We start from the raw sequence: 15,275 nt of genomic DNA, 5'->3' as shown, positions 1-15,275 counted from the left end.
GATTCACTTCCTACATATGCAGTGAAGTAGAGAAAACACAGGACAAATTGAGAAGAGACTTGCTATGGGAAGGCAACAAGGACAAGAAGGTTACAGATGAACCACACATGCCATAAAAACGTATCTGCAGATCAGGGTCTCCATACAAAGTGGCTTGTTTCTCTTGGTTGGTAGCAAAAGATGCCTGCTTAAGCCATGAAGTTATAGAAAGAACCAACTTTGCAGCAGATGCTGGTTGAGTGGGTTGAGAAGTGAAAGCATTGACCATTTAATGTTGCACAGTCATGTTTCTTACCAATTGAGGCAGTTATTTTTCTGGCATGATGAGACCACAGTAAGTGTTGCCTAATCAACAAAAGAACTATTGAACTGTTGGAATGGGTTGGATTAGCAATCTCAAAATTGCAACTCATGTAGTTCGGTGCTATCTTAATGCTATTCTGATATTAATAAATCAAGTAAAACCACAAAATTGAGTGATAAGAAGACAAGCACAATTCCTAGTCATCTCCATCTATGGCAAAGTTGGTTCCATGGCATTTAGGAAGTGTTACAAAAAAGAGAGTGATAGATCCAACACAGTGGTCAACCTCAAAAATCACACATACTATTAAACATAATGCTACGCTGATATGAATCAAATCACTAAACATCACCAACATGCTTGTGAAAAGGGAAGGGGGCTGACAACAGGCTGCTTCCTTGCATCCCTTCCCTCAAAGGGGAAGGGGTCAAAGGATTTATCACCACAAAACTCTCTTTGAAGGAGCAAACCAGAATATTTCCTAAAAATTTGAACTTTTAAAGAAAAAATGTCGTTTTAAGTCAAAATCAAAATAAATAAGAACAATCCTTTTAATTCCATTATCTGCTGAAAATTTCATAGACTATTTGGAATTTTCTGGTCACACAAGACTGACTTTAATATGAAATATAAGCAAATATCTTATGCCAAATGCCATTGATCAATGATACTCTAGCAAAGCTCTGGTGTTGTAGAACACAAACTCTTAACACGTTACTGGAGATCCAATTTAACCATCTCCTGTATTTAGTAATAATAACATAAGCATCATAATATGCTACAATTTCAAGATATTGGAAATTCAGTGCATATATTCAAATGTAATATTTGATGATCTTATATGTGAAAATCGGCCCCAAACCTTTTCCCTTCATGTAATTCACATTGAATTAATATTTAAATGAACTTATTCTGATGTAGCCCTAATATTTAACAATGTAAATTGCAGGATTTGGTGTCTCCTCTATATAGACCCTATCGGCTGTCAATGATTATACATGTTCACGGCATTTCACCATTCTTGGACTCACAGATAGTTAACCAATCCTTCTTTGTCATTCAACAAATCCAAACTACATGGATTATGCACTTCCAAAATGAAATCACACAAATGCACTAAATACATAAATCAAAAAAGCAATTTAATCAAGAACAGATACGGAGCAATATATTACACAAAATTAAACTGTAATAAGCAAATAGCAGGCTACTTCAACCACTACCATACTTGAAGAAACCTCAAAAATATTATCTTGGACTCTCTTTATAACCCCACAAAGTAATCAAAAGCATTTCAGCATTGACATTTAAAGAAACTATCCTTGTGAGTGTAACGGAAATTCAAGTTAACCCCTTTCATGAACAATTCACAATTTTGATACCCAAGAAATTCTATTTTGGGTCAACCAAAGAAAATCGCAAAAAAAGGAAGCTGAAAAACTTACAAAACGTGACATTTGACAACCCTTTATTGTAAAAGAAAGAAAATGTAAGGAATGGTGCTTACTGAGTTTGGCCCAGACTTCGTCTTCGGAAAGTGTAGGAGTAGAGCTTTCTCCCTTTTCCATGGCTGTGTAAGATAAGAGAGGGAAAAAAGTCGAGAGTTAATATATACAAGTACTAGTAGAGGAGAGAAGATTGCAGTGGAAGGAAGGAACAATATTGCAATTAGTCGCTAGGTAATCGACGTGGGAATCTTTCGTGCCATTTTTCTAGTTTTGCAGTTTTGCCTTGTTTGAATTTACACAAGGCCCCACATTACTAATCATAAAAATGACAAAAATTAGGCATTGTTATAAAAGAAGTTGCTAAGATTAATATACTAAAAGAAAGAAAATTGAGGAAGTAATATATTTCAAATATGTATACATGTATACATTTCATATAGTGGCTCTAATGTATAACTTGGCCTTCTAATTGGCCAAGTGATGAAATATTACTAATGGGAAGGTTTCATATGGCATGCATACACAATTACTAGTGATGCAACTATTCTAGTTGATGGTTGCCCACGTGGCACTCCAAATGTTTTTACAACACTCCCCATTGGATATCTATGTAAAAGAAAGTACATAGATATACATAATACGCATTATTTGCTGCCTCATTAGAAACCTTTCTAGGAAAACCGAGTGGGACAAAACCTAGAATAAGGAAAAAAAGAGTACAGTGCGTATTTTACTCCCCTGATAAAAATGACGATTCAGATGGTTAAGTTTTCGCATTCCAATTTTGTGAACCATCTTCTCAAGAGTTGAGGCCGATAAAGATTTGGTAAATAAATCTACTGGATTATCACTCGAACAAATTTGTCGCACATCAATATCACCGTTCTTCTGGAGATCATGTCTGAAGAATAATTTTGATGAAATGTGTTTCGTTCTATCTCCTTTTATAAAGCCTCCTCTTAATTGAGCTATGCATGCAGCATTGTCTTCAAAAAGCATTGTGGGTATCTTGACGTCACACTTCAAAGCACATATTTCTTTGATAAAATGTATAACTGATCTTAACCATACACATTCTCTACTTGCTTCATGAATGATTATTATCTCAGCATGATTTGAAGAAGTAACGACAATAGACTGCTTCGTAGATCGCCATGATATAGCAGTACCTCCGTATGTAAGCAGATAGCCTATTTGTGATCGATCTTTATATGGGTCAGATAAATAACATGCATCTGCATGACCAACAACATATGCACTATCTTTGTTAGAATAAAACAGACCCGTATCACTAGTTCCCCTTAGATATCACAATTTATGTTTAACTCCATTCCAATGTCTTCGTGTAGGGGAAAAACTATATCTTGCTAACAAATTAACAGAAAATGCTATGTCGCGTGTCGTAGCATTAGCAAGATACATAAGTGCCCCAGTTGCACTGAGATAAGGGATGGATCCTTACTCACTTCAACTGATCGGACAACCATTGGAGTACTTAATGGATGTGTTTTGTCCATGTAAAATCATTTCAAAATTTTCTCAGTATAGGCAGATTGATGGATGAAGACCCCGTCTACTAAATATTCTATTTGTAGTCCAAGACAAATTTTGTCTTTCCAAGGTCTTTCATCTCAAATTCTTTCTTTAGATATTTAATTGCATTTTGAACCTCTTCTGGAGTTCCAATGAGATTAATTTCATCAACATAAATAGCAAGAATAACAAACCCCAATGTTGTTTTCTTAATAAATATACAAGGACATATGGCATCGTTTATATAACCTTGTTTTATCAAGTACTCACTAAGGCGATTATACCACATGCGCCCTGATTGTTTTTAAGCCATATAATGACTTTTGTAATCTGATTGAATACATTTCCCGAGATTTTGAACTATATGCTTCAGGCATTTTAAGTCCTTTTGGAACTTTCATATAAATTTCATTATCAAGTAAACCGTAAAAGTAAGCTGTAATCACAACCATTAGATGAATTTCAAGATCTTCATGTACAGCTAAACCGATGAGATATCGAAAAGTTATTGCATTCATAACAGGTGAATATGTTTCTTCATAGTCGACACCGGGTCGTTGAGAGAATCCTTGTGCAACAAGGCGTGCCTTGTATCTTACAATCTCATTTCTCTCATTTCTTTTTCGTACAAAGACCCATTTATAGCCAATTGATTTAACATCACTAGGCGTTTGGACTACTGGTCCAAAAACTTCACGCTTAGTAAGTGAATTTAATTCTGATTGAATTGCTTCTTGCCATTTTGGCCAATCACATCTTTTGTCGATATTCGACAGATAGAGGTTCAAGATCCTCACTTCCTTTCATAATGTTAAGTGCAACATCATATGCAAAAATGTTATCCACTATGATTTTTGATCGATCTAAACTTATCCCATCACCTGTAGAACTTATTGAGAGTTATTCATTCACTTGAGTCTCGGGTTCACAGATCTCTTCAGGAATATCAGAATTAATTAGATCTTGAATTTCTTCGTGAGATTCTTTTGTACTCATTTTTTATACTTCTCTTTCTAGGATTTTTATCTTTTGAACCCAATGGTCCACCACGCTTCAGGCGTATTTGTGATTCAGAAGCTACGATACTTGTAGATGGTTCTTTTGGGACGTCGATTCGGATAGGAACATTTACTGCAGGAATATGCGACTTTGTTATCCTTTTTGAATCAGTAAATGTGTCTGCATTTGATTTTCTATGTTTTGCAAATGGATCATCTTCTGCATTTCTTGTTCACACAGGGGAGCGTGGATCAAAATGAGATAATGATGAAACTTTCCATGCAATTTCACTTTTAAGTTTCTTTTTCTCTCTCCCTAATTGCGGAAAATTTGTTTCATCAAATCAACAATCTGCAAATCTTGCAGTGAATAAATCTCCCGTCAATGGCTCAAGGTAGCGAATTATGGAGGGTGAATTAAACCCAACATATATGCCTAACCTTCTTTGAGGGCCCATCTTGGTGCGCTGAGGTGGTGTTACAGGCACATATACAACACATTCAAAAATTTGAAAATGAGCAATATTTGGTTCATGGTCAAATACCAATTGTGATAGGGAGTATTTATTATAATGAGTCGGTCTGAGACAAACAAATGATGTTGCATGTAAGATAGCATGACCCCAAACAGTAGTAGGCAACTCACTTTTCATAAGTAGAGGTCTTGCTATCAATTGTAAGCGTTTAATAAATGACTCAGCAAGGCCATTTTGAGTATGAACATGAGCTACATGATGTTCAACTTTTATCCCTACCGATACGCAATAAGCATCAAAAGCTTCAGATGTGAATTCGCCAGCATTATCAAGGCGAATTGTCTTAATTGGATAATCTAAAAATTGCGCTCTTGATCGTATCATTTGTGCCAATAATTTTGCAAACGCCAGGTTGCGAGATGATAAGAGGCACACATGAGACCATCTTGAAGATGCGTCCATTAGGACCATAAAATATCTAACAACCCACTAGATGGGTGAATAGGTCCACAAATATCCCCATGTATTCGTTCTAAAAATTGAGGAGATTCAATGTTAACCTTCATTGGTGATGGCCTAGTAATCAATTTGCCTTGGCAACAAGCAGCACACGAAAACTCATCATTTGTAAGAATCTTCAGGTTCTTTAATGGATGTCCATTTGAGTTTTCAATGTTTCGTCTCATCATTATTGATCCAAGATGACCTATTCGGTCATGCCAAAGCACAAAAGTCTTTAAGTCAGTAAACTTGTGGTTTACGATACTTATTTTTGCATAATACAGGCCAGAAGATAAAGTTGATAATTTCTCCAACACATATTTCTGGTCTGAGACAATCTTGGTAATACCAAGGTATTCAACATTCATTTCATTTATTGTCTCAACATGATATCCATTGCGGCGAATATCTTTAAAACTTAACAAGTTTCTTGGGGATTTAGAAGAGAACAATGTAACTTCTATGACTAGTTTTGTCCCTTAGGCAGAAATATAGTAGCTCTTCCGGAGCCTTCTATTAAGTTTGAATTACCAGAAATTGTAGTAACATTTGCTTTTCTTATAAGCAATTAGGAGAGAGTATTTCTCATCTTTGAATATGGCGTGCATTGTTCCACTACCAATTACACAAATATCTTCATGATTGATCATTGAGGTATCCATATACTCTTCAAGATAAAAGATATAAATGAAATAAACATTATAATATTATTACTAAACAAAAACATTACACAACCTTTTAGTTATTTACAAGTCTAGGAAAACATATTCATACTAGTTCATACAAACGACGAAAATGAAATATATTTACATTACCACAGATCCATAACCTATCAGGTGATCTATCTTTTCTTCAGGATTCTTAAAGAAATCCGCTACATCTAGATGCATGGGTTCAACAGTATCTTCCGAGATAAAGTTGGCTTCAACGTTATTTTTCACCTCCTTCAGGGAAGCTTGATATAGCTCAACCAGGTGCCTTGGCGTACGATAGGTACGTGACCAATGTCCTTTTCCTTCACATCGATAACATTTATTTTCTGAATTTTTCTTCTGCACTACGTCATTTTTTTCATTCTTCTTTTTACACTGCTGGTGTTGAAGGTTATTATTTAGTGCAAGACGATCATGATTGAAATTTTTTCCTCGACCATGACCACGATCTTTTTCACGCCTAGATTGGTGAAAATTTACCATATTACTTCAGGAAATGGCATAGAACCAGTAGGTCGACTTTCATGGTTTTTCATCAATAAGTCATTATGTTGTTCAGCAACAAGGAGATGTAAAATTAATTTGGAATATTTTTTAAATCTCATTTCTCGGTATTGCTGCTGCAGAAGCATACTCGAGGCAGGGAAAGTGGAAAACATTTTCTCTACCATATCATGGTCAGTGATATTTTCTTCTCATAATTTTAATTGTGAGATAATTTTAAACATGGATGAGTTATACTCACTGATAGATTTAAAATCTTGAAGTCTCAAGTGGATCCAGTCATAACGTACCTGTGGAAGGACGACCAACTTCAGGTGGTCATATCTATCTTTTAAATTGTTTCACAACACCAGAGGATCCTTAACAGTGAGATATTCCATTTTCAAACCTTCATCAAGGTAATGACGGAGAAATATCATGGCCTTAGCACGGTTTTGATTCGATGCTTGATTATTTTCTTGGATTGTGTCTGCTAGACCCATCGCATCAAGATGAATTTCTGCATCGAGTACCCATGATATATAGCTTTTTCCCGATATGTCTAGAGCAAGAAATTCATGTTTAGAGAGATTAGACATTATTAACAAAAGGAAACTTATATTTGTAACGATCCAAAAAAAATATATATATTAATTAAGTAAATAAGAATAAATAGGTATTTAAGGGCATAATGGTCCTTTCGCGTATTAATTAAAATAAACCAGATTTGTATTTATTTATTTTAAATTCTTTTTGACTAATTCTTGAATTAGTCTCCTAATCCTAATAGTTCTCTCTCTCTCTCACGCTTCTTAACTCTCTCTCACGTTCTCCATCTTCCTCACATTATTTCTGCCAAATATCAACAATTCTTCATGCTTGAAGAACTCACATAAAATTTTAAGAAAAATAAAGCAATCAAAAACAATATTAAGGCGAAGAGGAGTTGTTCGTTGAGTGGTGTGGACGTTGAAGTAACTTGGACTGACTTTTGGAGAGAATTTTGGATAGCGGATTCTTTGTTTGAACATCAATAAAGGTATGGCTTTTTCTTCTCTCTTGGCTCCTTTCCCAAGAGGCCCCTTACGATTCGAACTATTCACCTCGAAACTAAGGTTGTTCCTCGTTGCATGCCCCTATCACTAGCTCCCTATGATCTTAGGTTGGGTATTCTTGTTGGTAGAATTTAGGGATGCTTGTTGTGGTGATGATCTCGTTTCATATGTGTTCATAATGATGTGATTATATTTTGTATCTTTCGAAAAATATGAATGTGTATATGTATGTATTTGTGCAAGATTTTTGACCGTGACTTTGAGTCTTTCTTTAGCATGTTAATAGATTAGAAATTACTCGTGTTTTATGTGCAATTAAAGGCTCTTAAAATATTGATGTTCACATGGTTGAAAGGCTATAAATTCTAGTTAAAACAAATGATCAAATCATCCCCCTAAACTAGTCTTAAGAACATTAACGAATGTATAAGAAACAAATGCTAAATTAACCCGTAAAAATGATGTACAAAATTGTGGAGTAATGTCCCAGAACCTGGAAATAAGTTGTAGATGCATTCTGGAAATTTTGAGCAAAAAAAGAATTAAAAAAAAATAGGTGAGGTCTGCGGGGATCGAACCCGAGACCTCACCAAAACATGCCTTAATAAAATAAATAAAGAGGAGTGCTGAAGGTGGGGCTCGAACCGGGGACAGGGGGCTGCTGAAATTCGCAAAGAAAAAGAATGGGGCAGGGGGGAGTCGAACTCGCAACCTAGGGGGAGGAGGAGGCGAAAAATCAAGTAAATAAATAAATGGGAGGCGTGGGGTTCGAACCCACGACCTCCCCGAACGCGCGAGGAAGGAAAAAAAATTAAAATTTGCGAGGCGTGGGGATCGAACCCACGACCTCAGCGCTGAAGGGAAAGGCGAAAAATAATAAAGTGAGGCTGTGGGGATTCGATCCCACAACCTCACTGCCACTCCCTTATTTAATAAAAAAAATAGAGGGGTTGTGGGGGTTCGAACCCACCACCTCACAGCCTCCTCTTCAGCGAAAAAAAGGAGGAAAATAAGGGGGGCTGTGGGGGTTAGAACCCACAACCTCCCCAATGAGGCGAATTTGATGAATAAAATAAAAAAATAAAAAAAATAAAAAGGGATTTGAATTAGAATTCTAATTAAAAATAGAAAATTAATTCTTCCATGTAAATATGGAGATTCAATTTAGAATTCTAATTAAAATAGAAAATTGATTCTTTTATGTAAACATTGAGATTTAATTTAGAATTCTAATTAAAATAGAAAATCAATTCTTTCATGCAAATATGGAGATTTAATTTAGAATTCTAATTAAAATAGAAAATTTATTATTTTATGAAAATGTTGAGATTTAATTTAGAGTTCTAATGTTATGAATATTAGAAATAAAGTCAATGAAAAATATAAATGATATCCAAATTATTCAAGAGTGGGGTTCCCGTGCCCAAACCTCCGTATCGATACACAAGTCATACGTGAGTAAAATATTCAAGAATAATGTAATCTACTTTGATCAAAAATCAAGATCTTGGTATATGTACAAGATACATAAGTCTTGTAATACATAATCTTAGGAAAATAAGAATCACTTAACGAACTATAAATGAAGTCTCATGGCTTGTATGTATAGACACATAAGTTTAACATACGTTCAAAAATAAGTGAACCTAAGATATGCGTAATGAAATGAAGAAATGAACATTCACGTAATAAGAGGTGAGTAACTATGAAAAATAAAGGTGCTAATAATGAAGAATGTAGTGACAACATGACGTGAGGCGAATGTATATGATGAGAGCAATCTCAAATGAGCCTAAGTAAATGTTACCAATACGTACTCACCAATGAGAGTGTAAGATAATGAAGAGACCAGTCTCTATGAACACTCTAATGAAAATATTGAGTTTAAAACACTTAATATTAATGATGAGATGAGAAATCATCTATTGAGCTATGATGTCCTCATACTAGAAGCCAGCTTCCATGATGTATGAGTTGAATGTAATGGAACTTTGTACTGAGCATCGATAGGCTAGCTATGAGCGGTGATGCCTTCTTTCGGGAAGGGCGGAGGTTCACGTAACTCTCATGAGATGAGACTGTCCGGCTTGCCGGGTATGGGTCTCCATACATCTCCTAGTCTTTGAACCTATATTGCCACTATAGGGATCTGGCGGGGTTAAATTCCCATATACGCAAGCATGTTATTGAATCGCTTTGGCCGGTGATTCCACCTCTTTTCGATGTGGGGGAGACAGTGGATTTCATGATGCTCACATGATCTATGTCGGTTAAAGTTAAAGTTCCCAATGAATTAATGAGGCCAGCCTCAAATGAATCATATAAAGAAATGAACGATACCGAAGGTGTTAGGATAGGATAATCAAGAGGTGAGCTAGATTCAGGTAATGACATTAGGTTATTCCTGATCATTGCACAACAAACCCGATGAAAGTCTTAAACTACATCCTAGGTATAGCTGGTGTTCGCACTGGCCTATGAATGAATTGAAATGAAATACCTATGAAGGAATGAAGCAGACTCTGTGCTTGCTAAAGAAGGCTCCCTAGTTGAGGTCCCATATGTTGAGCCCTCATTTTGGAAAGTCTTAAGGTTAAGTCTATGATAATAAAGTCTCATGGTATATGAATGAATAGTATGAAAGAAACTATGTGTTATATGTTATGTGCTATATGAATATGTTATGTGTTGTGTGCCATACGATAATTATAATGATGCATGTCACTCTCATGGCATAACTTTCTCAATCTCAATTTAGCAAGTCCACTAACTTGACTTCCAAACATCATGTTGTTAGAAAAGAGCTCTTCTTCCTCATGCATGTCCCTGGTATGTGCTTGCATATACCCATACTTAGTACAAGTGTGTACTAATTCCATACAAACATCTACTTTTAGGTGCAGGCACAGGTGGACGATAGAGCTACAGGTTCGTTGTTGCAGCTATCCGGACGTCAGCATTCATCCGGAGTTTGGTAGGTCCTCATGCTTTCGAGGATGCTACTATTTTACATTCTAGCTTAGTTTTAGAGTTGAGCTAGTGGAGCATGTTCCACTAGCGTTTCTTTCCTGTTTTGGTTCAGACTTTGTATTGGTGCTATTTTGGCCGATATACAATTAATACTTAATGAATTATTTCTTTCAGTTGCTTATCTCTTAAATGTTAGATGGTTGATGATGAATGATTACGAAATATAAAGAATGTTTAACAAGTATGATTAAGGAAATCAAAAATTTCAAATTTTCCGCTAAAATTAAACTATGTAAAGTAAGAATGACGTAAGTAGGCTTGTTTGCGACCTCTGAGAGGTCAACGACGCCGGTCTCATCTGGGGTCTAGATTCCAGTCGTGACAATATCTCCGAGGCGTTTAAAGTCTTTGCTTGAACTGGCAGAGACTCGTACTAATAACGTGCTATAAAAGAACTTACTAAGATTAATATACTAAAAGATAAAAAATTGAGGAAGTAATATATTTCAAATATGTATATATGTATACATTTCATATAGTTGATATTTATAGCCATACACTAATGTATAACTTGGCCTTCTAATTGGCAAAGTGATGAAATATTACTAATGGGAAGGTTCTATATGGCATGCATACACAATCACTAGTGATGCAACTATTCTAGTTGTTGGGGCCGATGTGGCACTCCAAATATTTTACAAGTGTCATATATGTTTAGGTTGGTGTAAGAGATATGACATGAAATTCATTGATTTGAAGTTGAAAAAAGTAATTTGAATATGAAACTTGTTTCTATTTATATGTCGTCCTTGTTTAAAATAGATGATGCTTTATAATCAGCAGTTATTCATTATATTTTGGGATGTCCAATAATATTTATCTACTTTATGAAATAAATGGATAGTTTTACACTTATATCCTAATTTGATATAATAATACTCCATCCATTTCAAAAAGAATGTCATTCTTTCATTTTTAATTTGTTTAAAAAAGAATAACCTCTTTATTGTAAAACTAAAACAAAATAAAATAAGAAATATCAAAGATAAATCAATAGAAATAGGGAGACAAAAGATGAGAGCATTTCTTATTCATCAAAGTAATCATCAAATCTTCAAGTGTATACAATATGAACCGCTATGCCTATTTTATAGTGTAACATAGAGGTATACAAAAGGTTAGTCAAAAACATGACATCAGCATAAATATAATCAGAGGCATATGTAGAATTTCAAGGTCCTGTAAACCACATTGTTTAAGTAAAGCAAGTCAGTTGATTTAATTTTAGGTTACAATCGAGTTATTTATCTTTCTTTTATAAACAAATTGATTAACCATGCATGTTAGTAATATTTTCTTTTAGATGTTATTTAAGCAATTCAGTGTTTATACTTTTTAGGAATTAGTGGCTTTATTTGCTATAACTTTGAAGAAAGAAAAGAATTTTCATACTAAAATTTGAGCTTTTATAAACTATCTAATAGTGTTAACTTAATATATCGACTTTATGTGTTGTTGCAAAATATAACAAAAAGAATACAAATTTTAGTTCAATTAATCATCTTACTTAGAACGTTGGTGAAGATCGAAAGAACCTACAAAATTAAAGAACTCTAGTAATAATATTCACCATTTTTAAAACTTTTTTTTAAAACTACTATTTAAATATATTCTTAATAATATTTATGTCACGTTCATAATTCAGTATTCATTAATTGATAAAAGAATAAACATGCGACACTCGTATCAAAAGATTATTAATTCGTGAAAGCGAAAGTAAAGAAACTTAAGAATCGATTGTGGTGAATAAAACTCAATTCGAATTAAAAAAAAATACTAATAAATAAATAAGAATGAGTGGAAGGGAAAAAACCTTCATGTATTAATAAAATAAAAAATGACAAAATAAAGAGAGAGAGAGAGAGAGAGAGAAAGAAAGAAAGAAGAAGTTGAATAAAAATGAGAAAAGGGGGGGGGGGGGGGAGGAAAAAAAATAAAGAAAACGCTGAAAGCTTCCAAAAAATTATTGTTATTAATAAGGATCGAAACCTCACTATCCGTGTGGCAAATGGTTTGCTTTGCCAATTGGACTATTCACCATATTGTTTAGTGGGTGACAAAGAAAATGTATATTTACTTTCTTATATATATATATATAAGTTTTTTTCAAAATCACTGGGTGTCTTTGCACCCCCACGGGTACCCATGGATCCGCCCTAAATATAATAAAGGAGATTATGAAAGTGAAAAGTTACTAGAGTAATGGCTATAAAGTTGGAGGTTATGGAGGTTATGATTATCTTCATAATGGAAGAAAGTGATGGAGATAATTGGTGAGTAACTTCTTAATATAGTGGACATCCACACTATAATATTTTATAACACTCCCCCTTGAATGTCCATAGATAATGTGTCTCGTTAAAACATTACTAGAAAAAAATCACGTGGGAAAAAATCCCAGTGAAGAAAAAAGAATACACATATCTTTTAATACACTTGAATGTTGCCTTGTTAAAAATCTTTCACGAAAACCATTTGGGACAAAACCATTGTTAAATAAAAGAGTACAACACACATTTTTTTCCACCCCCCCCCCCCCCCACACATACGATAAAGATTTTTCTTGATATCTCGAAGACTATGCATTTCAATCTTATATCACAACTTCTCAAATATTGATGTTGGCAATCCTTAGTGAATAAGTTTACAAGATTATCACTTGAATGAGCCTTTGAATGTCTATCTCACCATTTTGTTGAAGATCATGTGTGAAAAAAAGTTTTGGTGAAATATACTTTGTCCTATCTCTTTTGATTGTATCCCCCGACTTACTTCATTGATCAATATTATTTCTGCATGATTTGAAGAAGTGGTTATCAATGTTTGTTGAATGTCAAGATATTGTTGTGCCTCCATATGTAAGAAAATAGCTCATTTGTGATCGAGTTTTATGTAGATTAAATAAATGTTTTGCATCTACATAATTAAATCACATCTGGCTCATGAGAGATTGATCAATTTTATTGAAGCTCGTCTTTTCTTCTCAAACAAAATCACACATCTTCTAGAATTTGCATAACCAACAATCTGTAAGTGCACCAACTGCACTAATACATGACATTTTTAATCATTTTCATGATGTTAAAAGATTATTTCTTTGTGATAAGCAATCTCAAAACCATTGGGTACTCAATGGAACTGCTTTGAGACCTTTTAAATTCTAGTTAACATAAAATCAATCATTACGCATATTCAAGTATTTCATCTATTGCCAGACTAAAACAAGTCTTATTGCATCCACCACTAGAGAATATATCTCCATTTAATAAAGTTAAAATTTTGCAAAAATTCTTTATGCCCCCAGGCACAAACCGTACTTTATATCTTACGGTTATACTTTCACACAATGATTCATTTGTATCCCACTGACATATATTTTATCTTTGAACTATAAGTTCAAAAACATCACTTTTCTAATTGAAACATAATATACTTGAATAGTGCATTTTATTTGGCTAATCATTTATCTGTCCACACTATATGACAGATTTGAATTAAGATCCTCGTAACCTTTTTATAGCATTGAGTGCTACTTCGTATAAAATATATCGTCGACGTCCATTTTGACATCGATTTCAATACGACATAACTTACAAGATCTCTTCATTTTTTTTCATCATTTTCAGGTACCTGAACTTCTGTCAAGGTTTTATGAAGTGTTATGTCATAGTGCTCTTTCAAAGCACTTGCCTCATTATCATGACCATTTTGATAATTTGCTCCTCTCCTTCCTCAAAGATTTATACGTTTGGAATCAATTGGTCAATTACGCTTCTGGCGTACCATAGACTTTGTTCTCTGGGGACTATTTATTGGAGCATTTTTAGCTTAATCAAAATATTGGGTTAGCAAATACATCTAGTAAATTATTTGCAACATGTTGCAAATGAATTATCTCTTGAACTTCAAGTTCACTTTTTTTTTTCCAACGAGGATCTAGATAATTCATCACATACATAATCTCAGCTGGTAAACATATCTCCCCATAATGTTAGGAAATCTAACATTTAGCCCCAACCTCATTTGGGGATCCATCTTTGTGCGTGGTGGAGTAATAAAATCATATATTCACACATCATATTTTTAGATGGAAATTATTTGGTTCCTGACCCTGAACCAATTGTGATGGGATAACCTTGTTGGCTTGACGCATACATGTTAAATAAATTTATCTCATACCAAATTTTATTTGAGAGATTTGTTCTGATAATCAATTGTCTAGCTATAATTCGAGGCAAACAATTTTTGCTAAGCCAATCAGTATTACCAACATAGTTTTATTGTTTGGAACTATGATCTTAATTTAACAATATGAGCAAACAACTTTACAAAAACAAAATTTGTAAGTTGATACAAATGCACATGTGACCACACCATAGATGCATCTACTAAATCATAATAGTAAGTGGTCCATATGGCAGGTGAACGAGTCCTTATTCATCTTTTTATATGTTTCAAATAATTTTAGGGGATATAATTCCAACCTTAACTGGTACAATGATAATTTTATTATGAGAACAAACAATACATGAGGATTCTTGAAGAATCTTTTCTTTCTTCAGCATATAACCACATGAATTTTCAATTCTTTTGCATCAAATTTGAACCAAAATGGTCAACCGGTTATGCCAACTGATATTTATTCTAGTAAACTCCTAGTTTTTTTGCATCTGATTTCATCGTCATGCATGTAATGATATACTACAAATAAGAGAAAGACAGGTAACCTTTCAT

The 15,275-nt window shown here is 34.1% G+C and overlaps 1 protein-coding gene across 11 annotated transcripts in view; it reads right to left on the bottom strand.

The window, feature by feature from the left end:
• The window catches only part of LOC101267293 (uncharacterized), a 40,854-nt gene that overhangs the window by 14,081 nt on the left and 11,498 nt on the right, over window positions 1-15,275 (bottom strand). For 6 of the 11 annotated variants that reach the window (XM_069294977.1, XM_069294978.1, XM_019212897.3 and 3 more), the window contains one exon: window positions 1,812-1,874. In XM_069294977.1, the coding sequence (XP_069151078.1) occupies window positions 1,812-1,872 (61 nt within the window). In that variant the 5' untranslated portion in view covers window positions 1,873-1,874. Of the gene's footprint in view, window positions 1-1,811; window positions 1,995-6,767; window positions 7,019-15,275 lie in introns of those variants that run through there. The other 5 variants (XM_026029903.2, XM_026029902.2, XM_019212893.3 and 2 more) reach the window with 2 other exon arrangements.

The sequence above is a fragment of the Solanum lycopersicum genome, chromosome 3, assembly GCF_036512215.1.
Source record: "Solanum lycopersicum chromosome 3, SLM_r2.1".
NCBI classification, from domain to species: domain Eukaryota; kingdom Viridiplantae; phylum Streptophyta; class Magnoliopsida; order Solanales; family Solanaceae; genus Solanum; species Solanum lycopersicum.
This window is presented reverse-complemented; position numbering and strand designations above follow the sequence as displayed.